Below are 14,932 nucleotides of genomic sequence, written 5' to 3' on the forward strand. Positions count from 1 at the left end.
AGGCAGTGTCACAAACTGAGCACAAGTGCTGTTTGGTGACTTGCACAGATATTTTTAAAACAACGGAAAAACCACATTACTTTCTACCAGTCTCTAAGTTGTTTCATCAACAGGCATAAACGGCAAAAGTTACTATGAGAGACAGTTCACCAAAAAGATGAAGCAAGTTAAAACCATGTCAGAGGAAGCTTAACAGGCAGTTTTCTTGTTACCTTGTACAGTAAGGAAGACAGATGCTGTGGTAGATCCACCCTCGTTAGAGGCGATGCAGTTGTACTTGCCAGCATCTGTGAACTTTACAGTCTTCACCTCTAAAGACAGGTTGCTCAGCACCCTTATCCGCAGGGGCTCCTTCAGCCTCACATCTCTGCCATTCCTCTGCCAGGTGAGATTGTAATGCACAGTGCTCAACGTTAGGCAGGTCAAGACGGCTGCTTCACCAGGGACAGCCGTGACATTGTTAGGAACCTGAATCATGGGTGGAGGCTCTGCATAGAAAGAACAGAATAAAAAACAAAATAAGGAGAAAAAAGATTTGGGGACATTTGCTTCACTGGTGGATTCTTGGTAAATAACTTGAAGTATGCTCTAGTGCAAAACAATTGTAATATTGGTTAATATTTTATTTTCATTTCACATTGCTCAACCCATGGAACAGAAATCCCAGGCCAGCATCCTCGCTCCCTGACGAGAATACACCTGATTTATGTGAAAGAAATACTGCATCACACAGGATGAAATACCACATCTTGTATAAGAGGATGTTGTGCTGTTCTTTGAGCTAATCTTGCACCGGGAAAAGCCAACACAAGATCACAGCCCCACAACCAGGTCTGTAAGTGCTCTGAGGTATGACCATGCACGGTATAATCTGAGTTCCACTCTAGAGTTTTGCGGGCTTGTATATGAAGAAAAAAAAAGGGAAAAAGTGCTACTACAACGCTCTTCTAACAGAGATGATGAAACCAAGTCACCAGCTGCTGCAAGCATCATCATTATGTTCTTTACTTGACTGGTTTATTTCTAAGGATATGTGGAAGGAGACACTGCTCCTTTAAGTCTCCCTGATCAAGGGTGTTACTGAGCAGAGTGAAGGAAAGGCAAGGCAGTAAACAGTACGCAGAGGCACACACTTGATAGACAGTGACAAGAAAACTCAGTCACGCTAATTGATGGGCAATCAAGCAGCTTCTGCCATCACTTCAAAGAGGGACCAATCTGGCTTTGGAAACTGATAGGGGTGCAAACCTGGGGTCTTGGATATACCTGGAGCTCTTACCCCGGCAGCAGAACTACAGAAAAGGATTCAGGGGAAGAAGAAAGGTGGGAGTAGACAGAAAGGGGTACAAAAGGGTCCTGCTACACGAAGTATTACCAGTCAGTGCACTTGCTGGACAGAGCCCTGTGCCTGCTCACCGCAGCCTGTCCTATCCTCCTGCTAGATCTCTTCTCAGCTCCATGCTCTCCCTCGCCCCGATGCACACACGCTGCAAGCGCCAGCTGCCAGCTGCTGTCGAAACCAGCGTGAGAGGGCTGGGTGCCAGCCACTGGAGTCACAGCAGGGGCAGGGGCAGGGGCGCCCGCTGCCTGGGCATCACCTGCTGGGGTGCCCGGGCTCCAGCACCAGCTGCTGGAGGGGGCGATGGTCTGAGCCACCAGGCACTGGAACGGGAACGGTGTGTGTCCCTAAAACCTGCCCCTGGAAGGGGCTGGCACCAGTGGAGTGAATGCAGGGCTCAGTGCCAGGGGCTGCAGCAAGACCGAGGGTCAGGGCCCATGTCAGAGTCCCCCGAGTGCACCTGCGGTCGATGTGAAGGGGAAGGCAGCAGCAGTGCTGTGGGGCTGCGACAGAGCCCCAGGCCCCAGGCACAGCACTTGGCAGGAGCTGTGGGCATGGAGCTGCTGGGGGCAGCAGCCGCTCACAACGTTTCAGATAATTTCAAGCTCCTTCTTCCTATCTGTACATATTTTATGTTTCAGCTTCCGCTCATTGTTATTGTTTGCTTTCTGCTCTACTCATCTGTACATTTTTAATTGCATTCCTAGAAGGATGCAGCTGCAACAATTGAGCACTGGAATTTAGCTTTGAAGCCACAAATGCTAAAAATAGGAGCAGTTGTCTCGATACTTCTTGAGATATCACTGACAAAGGAGAAAACGTTTAAATGCTGGAGAACATAAATTATGTAACGCTGTGCATTCCGTATGCATTCCATGTACATGGTATGCATAAGATGTTACATAAATTATATATTTATATATTCCATTTGCTGGTTTCCCCACCACTACCCCTGACTGTTTCTTGCTAAGAAAAATCTTCAGTGAATAATATTCTGACCAGGACGCTTTAGCAGAAGTAAGACAGCTGTAAGAGCAAGACCAAATCTTTATCAGCACACACCAAAAATCAATTATCCTAAGCAAAGCAAGCCTAAGAGAAAAAAAAAACATATCTGTATTTATTAAGGGTGAATGTTGCTCCTAAACTCAGAGCCAGCCATAACTCTTCCTCATTTAAGTATCCTGTGGGGTCTCAGATGAGGTTCACAAGCTTTAGGCCAGCTCTCTGCATACCAGTGACTCCCTCATACATGCCGCATGCTGGGCGTGCAGCTCTGCTTCCCACGGAGCACAGCCCCTAACACCTCTCGCTCTCACTACCAAAGCAGTGCATTTCAACACAGAGCAGTATCAAGAAAAGCTGGACTTGCTTACTGATACTGGAGTTCCAGTATTGCACTTCAGGTTGGAGGGGTTATTTTGGAAGAAAAGATAAATCTTCTCATGTTTTCCATGGGACTATCCCTAAGAGCACGATACTTAAACTTGGAAAGCTAAGAATAGAAAGAGATGAAGGCCAGTACAGAACTAAAACCTCACCATTATTTGACTGTCAGTCCTTGGGGCACACCTCTAGACTCTTAGAACAACAGTGAGCACACAGCAATCCCCTGGTCAAACTCTAAACTGAATTCGTGGTATTCAGAGCACTTCAGTTAATGTGCCTGTACAAGCTAACAAGCCAGCTGACATTTTAAAGATTTAATACTAGTGAGACGAAGTCAAACTCAAGTGTTTGCTTTTCTTGAAACTGGAAAATGTTGACACAGTTCCAATACCTTTCACACAGCAGCTGACAAAAGGGATAATCTGTGATATACTGTCTGTCAGCTAGTCAAACTAAGAATACTTGAAAAGATTGTTTACTTTGCTTAAAGAAGAAATTTCAGATACTTTTCTTACAAATGTTTGCATACAAGGCTTTCAAAGCATCTCCCTTACATTACTCCTCTGTATGGCTCAAAACAGAACTAGCTGCTCATGTTTACACAGTGTGTCAAGTCTTGGTGGATCTTACAGCGCTTTGTAAGTGAGACAATACTGCAATTTCCCCCACACACTCCCCCTTTACTCTCAAGTGCTACCACCAGTATCACAGGAAAAAGGTTAGGAATCTCTTTCAGTTCTCTCTGTAAGGAAGAGGATAGTTGCAACATCCTAACCAAGAATCCTTGTGCACACAATTTCTGAGGGTGGAATATAACAGCTGCTGGTACTCGTACTCCAAAGCACAGACTGAAAGAAGCAAATGAGATATCTTATTCACCAGAAGCATTTTGGTAGATAAAATATGAAACAGTGCTCAGCTAGGACTTGAATAAGTATTGATGTTACTTGAGTACATTGTGTGACTAAAAAGATGTTCCTCATCTCAAATTTACCACTCGCTATAAGAAGGCTGTTTCTCTGCAAACTTCGCCTTGCACAGAATCAGTGATGTCAGGCTGTTGTTTTTTTGTTTGTTTTTAATATGCTCATCCTGCAGTGAGAGGAATGTGCACATCTGTAAAAAAGAAGATGGAGGGGTATATAGGCACAGTCTTCAACTACTGAGAGGGACGTTTTAGAGAATACGATCTCTGAGCACAAAGGATGAGAGTCCATGGTTGTAATATCCAGCATGGGAAATTCCAACTAGATCATTACGCAAAATATTTTCCTAGTGAGGGCAATTAACCACTGAACAGGCTGCCCATGGAGCTTGTGAAATCTCTGTCCTTGGAGCCATTCAGTGTTTGATTGGACAAAGTCCCTGGGAAATGTGATCGAGCTTGGAAGTTAGCTCTGCTATGAGCTGAAAGCTGAACTAGGTAACTTCCAGAGGTCTCTCCAACCCAAACAGTTTTGTGATTCTGCGAATCATGATTCAGGTTAACAATTCTGAATTAGCTAATGTGGGAGATAAAAGACAACCTTGATTTCAAGCAGCTATATGAAAACCTGAGGCTGAATTCAAACCGCTGTGCCAAGCTCTGCTATCATCACTGCCACTTTGACTCAGCTCCAGTGTCTTCCTTATTCAAGGGCACTGATTTACACTTCTACATGCCATCTGGCCTTCTGTTTGGGTGTATCAGACATCTGTAACAGATTTTTATTTCAAAACAGAAATTATTTTTCCTTTCCTTCAGACTGCACCACAATTTTGAAAAGTAAGCGACAAAGTTTGCTACAGTATGGATAGGGTTTTCACTCACCTACCCATGTATATAAGCAAGCTTTTCTTCTTTAATTTTTCCAACATAAGGTGTTTTGCGAAGGTTTCATGAACTTCATGAACACCAGCAGATCGGTGTTTAACTGGAAGGTAATTACTGAATACACACAGTTCTGCTCTGATTAAATAGTCAGGTAGGGACATGATCATTCAGTGCAATCACTGGAGTTGTTCTGTCCATTCTCTTCACCTGCTGAACTCAGTGACTTCGCCCAGAAGCCCTCTCAGTGTCTGCTCAAGTACCACACCTGGTTTTATGTCTTCTCCATCTGTGCTTAGGGTGCCCCTTGGCTTAAAGTAACTGAAGCAGAATTTTTCAGATACAGCAAAGGATTCTCAGGGAAGTAAAGCCTGCTGTTTTCCTTTGGGAAACATTTCTAGCTGATACGAAGCTGAAGCTCTTAAAATCATATTCTGCAGTCAGTAACCAGTACCCACACATCCCAGATGCCAGCCTGACAGGACACAAGCAGTATAGCTTTACATTCGCCTTTAGAGAAGACCAACTTTATTCTCTCCTCTTCTTCCATCCCAGATGCCTACACCCTATACTTGACCAGGATGCCACTATTCACTTCACAGGAAGGATTCTCTCTCATCACAACTAACTTTCACTAATAATACTAATAATGTTTCTTGGGCATAATCATTTAAGTGCACTGAGTCTAAACTAACACGAGGAAAACACCCTCAGGAATTGTGGCACTCTGTGCTTTATGCTTTGGAACTGCTTTAACACATAGGCACACCAACTATTACTAAAAGAATGACCAGGTTTACACCTTATCTTCCTGATGAAGTCAGGACCATTTTAAATTAAATAGAAAATGAAGAGAAACAGTAATTAGAATAATAAATTGGATAATCCCGTTAATCCACCTGTCAAGACACACTGATTGCCCTTAACATTGTACAAGTCAATTGTCTACAGTCACATTTTTGGGCCAGCAATCAACTAATAACAGTTATTCAAAAGTATCTTTGAGATTAGCCTGATTTATTCACTTACTTTCACTTCCTTCATCCAAGTTATTCACATTTTTAAAAATTCAAAATAATAGATAAGAAAAAAGACTTCCAACAATTTACTGAATCAGAACAATTTTGAACACAACTTTTCTAATTCCTCCTCTACAGGATAATACCTACAATTAAGGAAGCAAACATAATTTCTACAGCTTGAAATAAAAATGAGAACAACTGACATCTCAGATTTCAATTTCTGCTTCTGTGGGCCACATCTATTCTGTAAGTCCAACTGCTTGCAGGAACTAACTAAAACAAATCCCATGCTAATATTCAAAACAGGTTTCCTGAGTAAACATCAACGCATTTGTGTACATCAGCGAGAAAAAACATACTAATTAAACATATACTTAGAACTGGAAATACCTTTTATTGGTACCAAGTGTCAATTCTTTATGTTAAACATCCCAGTACAACATGTTACCATATTTCAGCATGGAAGGATGAATTAGTACCCACCTGATACATCCAGAAATGTCTGCGCACGTCCAGTCCCTGCACTGCTAGTTGCAACACATTCATAGAAGCCTTCATCAGACAAGGAGACTTGGTCTATTTCCCAGCTCATGCTAGATGATTCTCTGAAGAAAGGAAAAGGCACATTTCACTAAATTTCTGAAGGAATAAAGAGGTAAAAGGACTTGGTTTCCTGACTGCAGGCAAAGATTTTCACAATAGGTTAGGTTAGAGGAAAAACAGATTCTCTGCTGAATCAAACTGGATTTATCTATGAACTTTAGTTAAAGAACAGATAAATACATTGTCAGTCTTTTTCTAAGTATTAAGAAATGCAAGCTTTTGCAGAATGTTTCAGTTAAACTTCTACAAAGATGACTAACATACGTGAACATGTGCCATACAGTAACTAACACCACAGCATTTGCAGTCATTCACTCAGCTGATCACACCTCATTGTTGCATTTACTACTCAAGAAGCAGTAGTTCTTCTCTCTCCTTAACACCCACCAGTTTCTTCGTAGAGCCAGTCGCAGTACTGAACCCACGGCTCTTACTAGAAAGGCTAATGAGGGTTCATCTTCCCAGTGAAGAGCTTCTCATCAAATCTTTCTATTTGTAAACCCACTCTTAGGCTCATGGATTGGGGAGGGTAGCACCTACCCTACTACCTGTTTCAAGGGGACTACATCCAGGCAGCTCTTCCTGCTTTTCAAACTGCAGGGACTACCTCCACCCTAAATATTTAAAATCCAGCAATGAAGTATCCATATGAAGATGACAACAACAGAGGTACAGCCAGGAGAGCAGAAGTTATGACAAGCACTAACTACATTAGCCCAATAATCTGCACATTGATTGCCTACCCACACAAAAATAAACAGTGCAACAACTATAAAGACTGAATTGACAGATCCAGGACTAAAAACAGAGAGCACAATACAGAAGAGATATGAGCAAAATAACAGAACATGAATTCAGAGAAATACCTGCAGTTTTTTCCTACAAGTTGTGCAAGGTAAAGCTGAGAGGTAATTAATATCATGCATCTGTCACATGTAACGTTAAAGTGGATAAGAAAATAAAAACATGACTGCATTGACTGGTGGGGTCACGTGCTTAAAAGCAAACACTTTTACAGCTTAAGATTCAAAACCACATTTTTTTGTTTGATAAGAAATGGTGCAACAAGCACATGGACAATGACATAACAGAGAAAAGCGGGGGTTTGCACAGTGCCCCAGAACTCCCTGGGGCCAGTTGCTATGGTTTACAAACAAAACCAAGGAACACAAATATATCCACCATGGCTTGGCAAGTAATTTCCATGTTATGGGAAAACACTAAATTAGTGACCCCTTGTTCTCCATTTTGCTTGTCAGAATATGGTGATTTATCATCCCTTAGTAGATACAGAAAGAAAGAGAAAGCGACTTGGAAAATCTAAGGAAAACAGTGGTGACCTTAAATGGCTTCCTGGTTATTCTTCTTCCTTTATATTGATTCTAGATAACCTAATATATCATATGTCAAATGACATTTAACAGTGCTACGCTGGCAAATGGAAATGGCAGCAATTGCCAACACTAAGGATTAAAATAGTATTTCTTCCAAGTGAAAAGTGAGAAACTTCTTCAAGGAAAGTATATTAAAAGTGAAGTTATGCGATCCTATCCTTCTTTATTCCCAACTTTTGCTATATACCAGACGTAGAACATGGAAACCCTGAGAATGGAAGCATACAAGGAGTCCAGAGTGGAGAAGCTTGGTGAACACAGGCCAGGGGGTCTGTTAATAAATACATACAGAAATACAACAGCAGCGACGAGTAACGTACACCTCAACGTTTCTGCTGCACAGTTCAGCGGTAACTATGCACAACTCCTTGCAGTATGTCTTACGGCGATAAGCCAGCACCTTTCACAGCATCGTCATTTATATACCCAAACCATTTTATTTTCTCCACATACACAGTATATACATTTAGCTGGTCAAGCTGCTTATCTTTCAGAAAATACAACCTAGCCAAGCTGCAGAGTCTGAAGACCAAATCACATCCTGGTTTTTGGTTACTGTAAAAACCATTGGCAGGGAGCACAGTGATAATTCACGTCATATCGAACTTCAGCTCTTGGTCACCCCAAACCTCCGCACGCTGTATCACCTTTTTCACTCAGAGTGTGATCAGCAGCAGGCTATGGCTTGCATGACTGAACCAAAACCAAACAAGCTTTCTCTGCTCGTACTGTGCTACTTACCACATAGCTAGGCAGAATATATTCTGCATGGCTTAAGCAAATCAAATACCAAACTTGACTAACAACCACAAATACCACCAGAGTTATTTTTATTTACTTCTTTTTTAAAAATACATGTGTTGCCTTTCATGTCAGTGTTACACATACTAGTTTTGCTGTTTGTGCCCTTTGCAGGGTTGGTGTTGCCATTTGTAATACAGGATGGGTTTTAAAGAAATTAATGCTCATTTACCACTGGAATAAGGTGCTCAATTATTGTTCTTGGTCTCCTAAATCAGACTGGTCAGAAGCCTACAAGAACATTAATCAAAATCCCAATTTCCTTACCAGACTACCACAGGATGCGGAAATGTAGGAAAACAAAGCTTTTTCAATTTTAAGGAAATTTATTTTCCAACAGATATTATTACTCATTTAAAATTAGGAATTGTAATAAGAGTTGACAGCACGTCTGGAATCAAAATGAAAAAAGTCTGTTTGTTTCAAAAACCCTTAACATAAACTCACTCTAATGGTACTTTCACAGGGACAACTGTCATGCTAGAACTACAATATCCAACTTTTATCCAACAATTGTCTTTTTGAAATAAGTAGAAAAAAAAAGACAGCTAAAATGACACCTTGTCACCAAAACAAAAAACTCAAATTCATCCAGTGCAGAGCGATAACACAACTCAGTTCTGAGTTCAACTAGTAAACTGGACAAATCCCATACAGAACCTCACTACTAATAAAATGCAGAGAACTCAAATTATATCCTGTTTGCCTGCAATCAATAACATTTGGCTTGAGATATATTTTGTTAAATTAACTCAAGTGATCTATTCATTCATCTGTTCTGTAATAAGAGAAAGAAAAATGAGTCCTGATCATGAAGGTGCTGGATATGTGAAAAGCAAAGAGCAGATGTGGGTGGTTTGATAACTAAAGAATGGAAAAAATTACACAGCTACCAAAGTATGTGCCAGAGTTGAGTAAACGTAAATGGTACATCATTAAACAAAACAAAAGCAGAAGAGCTGCAGCATTTTACACTGCCAACAGCATACAAGGAAGTTTCAGAGTTTATCTATTTAGTCATCATGTACTTGTTACTGAATGTTAGAACTTCATCTTCAGTTTTCTCCTGAAATGCTTCAGGCTTTACATGAGGCTAATGTAGGCTGCTGATGTTTTTTTTCTAGTATATATTTCCCTTTGTTTTCAACTAGCAGAATCATAAAGAAGACTTTGAGTCTATTCACTTGATTTTATTTATTTTTTATTCCTACTGCATTCTACAGAGAAAGAGTAGTCCATTTTCCACACAGTAATCTGGAGAGATTTGTGATAGATTCAGTGTAAGTTTTCCTCTTTTGGGGGACTTTCTAAAGAGGATAATTTTCTAGGATAGGTCATAGATCACATGTCTAAGGGATCCATGAAAGACAAATTGAAATAAAAAGCAAATTCCTTTATGCTACATAGTCATCTATATATAATTGCAGAGGTGTATTGGGAGCAAGGTAGTTACTGATCTATTTTACAGAACTTGTAAATATATAAATTAAAAAGCATTTGCCTTCTAGACTTCTAAACACAGCTTATGGTAATTTAAGAGCACACATTTGAGGGGATTTTTGACCAAAACCATATGATCTCACCATCTATACAGATGGTGTGCTCCCTTGTGAAACATGCATATTTGTTATAAATCTCTCCATAGAATATAGATTCCCTAACGATTATCACCAAAAATAAAAGAACATAAGTAATAGGATATAAAATACAACAGTAAATAGAAATCATAGGATATAAATAGGATTGGAAAAAAGAAGTCTCTACTTACTTGAAGAACTGATCCTCTCCTAGTTTTACTCCATTTTTAGTAAAACGCTGAGTAAAAGGTATAAGACTTTCTACATGGCAAGGAACAGATCCTGGCTGTAAGTAATACCCTGGAGTCTTGCTGGGCATTGTAACTTTTGGAGCATCTAAAGAAAGGAAACATTTCCCAACAGATTATTAACAGCTACTAACATACCTCGTCTTTTCCTTTTATTAAAAGGAAAATCAATTTCTGTTTTCATTATCTGTTAAGTATAACAATTAACTTGTTCTTCAAAACTCTGAAAAATAACTTTGGAAGAAAACGGAACACACAGATACTACTTGTATAAAACAGAAAATGATGAGATACCAATTTTAACTAAATCAGATATGACAAATTTACATTACATTGAAATTAACATCTCTTACCAGGAGTAATACTAGAAAATGAAACGCTTGAAACTCTCTGAAAAAGATAATCATCCTTGTCATAGCCCATTATTTTAACAAAAAAAGCTTCATCTGGTGGAATAAAGTCAGAAATATTCCATAGTCCATAGGGCTTTCTGTCAGGATAGTATTTCACAGGCAAGGTCTTAAGAAGTTCCCCTGTAATACTCAGAAGTTCCAGTCGATCTACTCTAGCTGGAAGAAGGATCCCTGTGGTATTTAGTAGCACGAAGGTAGGAATCCCTAGAAAAACAGAAACATGCTATTTCAAGTGTGTGTTGTTTAAAAAAAAAAAAAAAAAATTAAATTCCATATGTTTGGCCCGCCATCCCATGAATGCACCATTCAGTTTCAACCTTTACTTACCAAGTAGTAGGAAACTAAACTGTTCTAAATTGTGCTCTGCATATTAGCTGTCAGGAGACACAGCACTGATTAGGGCTGAAATTACTGACTTCCAACAGGTGTTTCTGAAACAGCAGCCACTTTATTAACTCCCCGCCATGCCCCAAAGAGAAAAGCTTTTTCTTAGTCTCCAAAAGTAACAGAGTTGCAATTTTGAGGCATTTCATAGCGAAAAATGTCAGAATTTATGGGACATTAAAAATAAAAGCCACAGAGCTAACACAAAAATACATGGCAATATGATGAGAGAAGAACATTGGCTGCTCTCACACATTCAAAGCCCTAAGAACAAGAAGGCAGTGGCCTCAAAATTATCACAAGGTTCACCACAGAGATCATCCTAGAGTTCTACTTGATTCTGGGGGCCTCAACATACTCTCAAAAGAGGTTACTGCTTAGCGTGGAGTAAAATGGAAACAAACCTTGCACTGGCCTGCTGGATGTTTTCTTAAAGTCTAATGTCGGCTTCTTAGAAAACCCAGCTCGAAAATCAATAGTGCTGAGACCTGTGATCCGAACAGAGTGCCTTCCACTGCTTGATGTCTGAAAAAGCAAGTTGAAGATCACAGGCACCATGAGCATTTCAGGATTTCCAAGTTTCTGAACCATCCACCAAGTTCAGTAGACAGAATTCAGCTTTCATTAAAAACAAGACAGAAAGGAAGTGTACATCAAAAGTTATACATAAGAAGGCCTTAATAATGCTTTACTTTTAGATACTGCACCCGACAGCTGTAGTGTCTGCAAAAAGAGCCAACTGATTTGTCTCCGAGGTACACAAGTCCAACAATTACTTGTAACATGTCAGTGATGGTAATTGGAGAACGTCTGGAAGTTAACATTTTGGCTACTTTAAAAGTATATTACAAAATAGGAAATGAAATGGAAGTCAACAGGAAAAGTCAGTGTAAATTTTTCGCTGATGTACAGAAATAACAATTTATGTCCAGTGCTACAGTAATTTATACCACCCTTTCTATTTACTAAAAAGATCATTTTTTTTAAACATACACATAATCAATCTTATCTGTGAGGCATATGCAAACATTGCAGGCATTGCATATGCTGAGATAAGCTGCACGTACAGACTAGCCTCATTCAATACTGCACATTAAAGTTCTTCTCCTTCCTGGTCAAGGTCTCCGTTGGAAAGCAGAGGTTGCTCCTCATCCTGCCTGTCCCCACCCTGCCTTAAGCTCATTCCGCTTGTATCAGCAAAACCCCAGAGCGCAAAGCACCCCCAGCCAGCCACTCTTGCACAGCGCCGACCACTTTGTGAAAAGCCTTTGTTTGATGTTGTTTGGGGGTACAGCAACTTCCACGCAAGTCCTCAATCCCGCAATTCTTTTGATTTGCCTTCTTTGAGCTACCTTCTGTCACTGCATGCTGAGAAGGAAAAGGCTGCCTGCTGCCTGCCCAGGGTGCCCAGAAGCCCGGGGGCATTTGTCCTCCCCTACTTCCACACCACTCGGGTGTTAGGGAAAAACCGCTGTACTGCACTGAGCACACTGTTAGACTCTACAGACACCTAACACTGACAAACCCATGGATAATTTCAACCAGAACAGTAGGAAAAAATAAAAGACTTGAAAGGCTGTGAAGAGCGATGTCTACGATGCCAAGATCTCATCTGAATTTAGTAGAACCTACTCTGATTTTTTCTTCTGAGACAATGCAACCTATGCGACACACAATGTAAAGAAAATCAGTATCGAAGTGACATCCTTCCATTAAGATTTATCTATCTAGAGCATTATCTGATCCAATCTAAAAATACATAATTCCTTCAGTTAGTAAGCATCTCCAACACAGCCGCAGGTGACTATTAAATTAAGCAGTTGTTTCTTATAACTAACTGCCAGGGGAGAGCTGTTCAGACACTATGACAAATTGCTGTCTGTGTGATTAAAACAACCTATTTGCTTCTATTTGGTTGGCCTTTCACCTCAGAAAAAACTACCATTAAGGCCTTCTTCTATACAAACCAGCTGTTAACAATACAAAGAAATATTTAAGTGAAGTGTGTCAAACTCATGTTAGCAAGCATTAATTAGCAGTTAAAATTTTGTTAGATACGGTGACAAAATTCTTTTTTATAGCCTTACGCATCTGTATGAGGAGTTTACAGTACAATTAAACTTTTCATAAGGCTTTTCCTTGCACCCTTAAAATCTTAGGGCAAATGAAAAAAGCCAATGTAAACAACCCAAGGAAAAATAATCCATTGGGAAATTATTTCTCTTTAGGAATTATTCAGACTTTTGGATACTTGTGAAGTTTTAAGGCAAGAATAACCTTATAAAATATTACCATTTATTAATAATAAATGCATCTAGCACTGTCGTAACTAGAAGCTGGCAGTGCTATGCAAACACCTAAGAATAAACTTCATCCCAGAGGACTGCTTTCCAACTAGTAATTTTCTATTTTCAGTATATGTAGTTTATCAAGGATCGCTGGAATTGTACATTAGTGTTTCTCCTCCCAGTCTGGATGACTGAAATAAGAATAAACAGATATAAGAACAGTTCCAGCCCAATACAAAAAGCAAACACATTATTTGTCAAATGAGTCAGGAAAAAATGCTTTCTTGTCTGGCAAACAACAGAAAATAAAAATTGCCCAAAATGCATCTATAAACATGTTTGAAAAGTGCACAGGTTTTGGTTAAAAAAAAAAAAACAACAACAAACAAACAAACAAAAAAAACTAACAAAAAAGCACTAATTTTTATACGATTTGTTTCACACAACTGAAAAAATCAAGCTACTATAGCTAAATAATTTTTAATTGCATAGTTATATTTACGTATTTATATTTACAATGATGGAGATATGCAGCTGAATTAGGCTTTAAGGAATGCACTCATTAAGCAGAAATTTTCTAGACTCATTTGTCATTACACTCCTTTGAACCAGTTGCATTTGGCTGCAAGGCTGACTTGATCACAAGTTTTTTCTGCTGATTTCTCATTGCTTTTTCTCTTCCTTTCTCAATCACACAGATGATCATTTAACCCTAACCAGGAGGGAAGATTTTGTGGCATGGCTCATCTGGAAGAGTCACGTCCTACTGCTTAACAACAGACTCCAACAGCAGCTGGTGACTTCTCACTTCTGCCTCTCCCCCCAAGACTCACCTGCATCACCCCCTTGCCTTTTCAACTGGAAACACCTTCCCAACCTACTTCAAAGAATCTTTTGAGTCAGCAGACAGGCCTTTGTGGGAGGGATTTAGCAAAAATAAACTGATGCTCCCTCTTCTATTAAATGTTAACAGTCAGACTGTTCTATTGAGGGCCATCTGATGGTAGGTAATACAGCAGTATGACCAGCTTGTCTCAATGTTACACAGTGAGCCTTTAAATGTGGCATGCTCTTCTCTCAGCAGCTTCTAGAACCCAGAAATTTGGGCAGCACCGTGCAGACACACGCAAGTTGGAGGTCTCTTCCAACCTAGATGATTCTGTGATTCTGTGACTTGGCTCAGCTCCCAAAGAGGCCTCAGAGCCGCAATGGCCAGCCAGGGCCAGGGAGAGACCACAGAGCTCTCTGCACTCTGCTTCTCTGCAGGGCATGGAATGTTTATTAAATTGCATGTTTCTCCCGAAAGACTACAACAAGCTATAGAGCTGAGCTGTGAGACCTAAGGCTCCGACTGCAGAAGTTTGCCCAGTACTCAGTATGCCTGATGTTACAAAATCCAGCAGGACCCAAACCATTTTTTTTGCAGATCACCAGGGTGTCTCCGTACCATTTTTTTCAGCATTTCCAGTCCTGGCAGCATACAAACATTCAATGAGTTCTCTATATAACTCAACATTTGAGTATTACTGCTAGTCATGTTGATCTTACCTTCTTAACATTTCCACATCTTTTTGGATTCATTCTGTAACTGAATGTGCCAGGATACCACTCACATGAACAAACTGATTTACAATAATGTAGGACTCAAATAATTTACTGAGAAT

General features: G+C 40.0%; 1 protein-coding gene across 1 annotated transcript in view; it reads right to left on the bottom strand.

The window, feature by feature from the left end:
- HMCN1 (hemicentin 1) overlaps positions 1-14,932 on the bottom strand; it is a 200,588-nt gene that overhangs the window by 133,593 nt on the left and 52,063 nt on the right. Inside the window, 5 exon segments of the mRNA XM_040565286.1 lie at positions 213-488; positions 6,044-6,165; positions 10,127-10,271; positions 10,537-10,800; positions 11,385-11,505. Of these exon segments, the coding sequence (XP_040421220.1) occupies positions 213-488; positions 6,044-6,165; positions 10,127-10,271; positions 10,537-10,800; positions 11,385-11,505 (928 nt within the window).

This window comes from Cygnus olor, chromosome 8, assembly GCF_009769625.2.
Source record: "Cygnus olor isolate bCygOlo1 chromosome 8, bCygOlo1.pri.v2, whole genome shotgun sequence".
Classification (NCBI taxonomy): Eukaryota; Metazoa; Chordata; class Aves; order Anseriformes; family Anatidae; genus Cygnus; species Cygnus olor.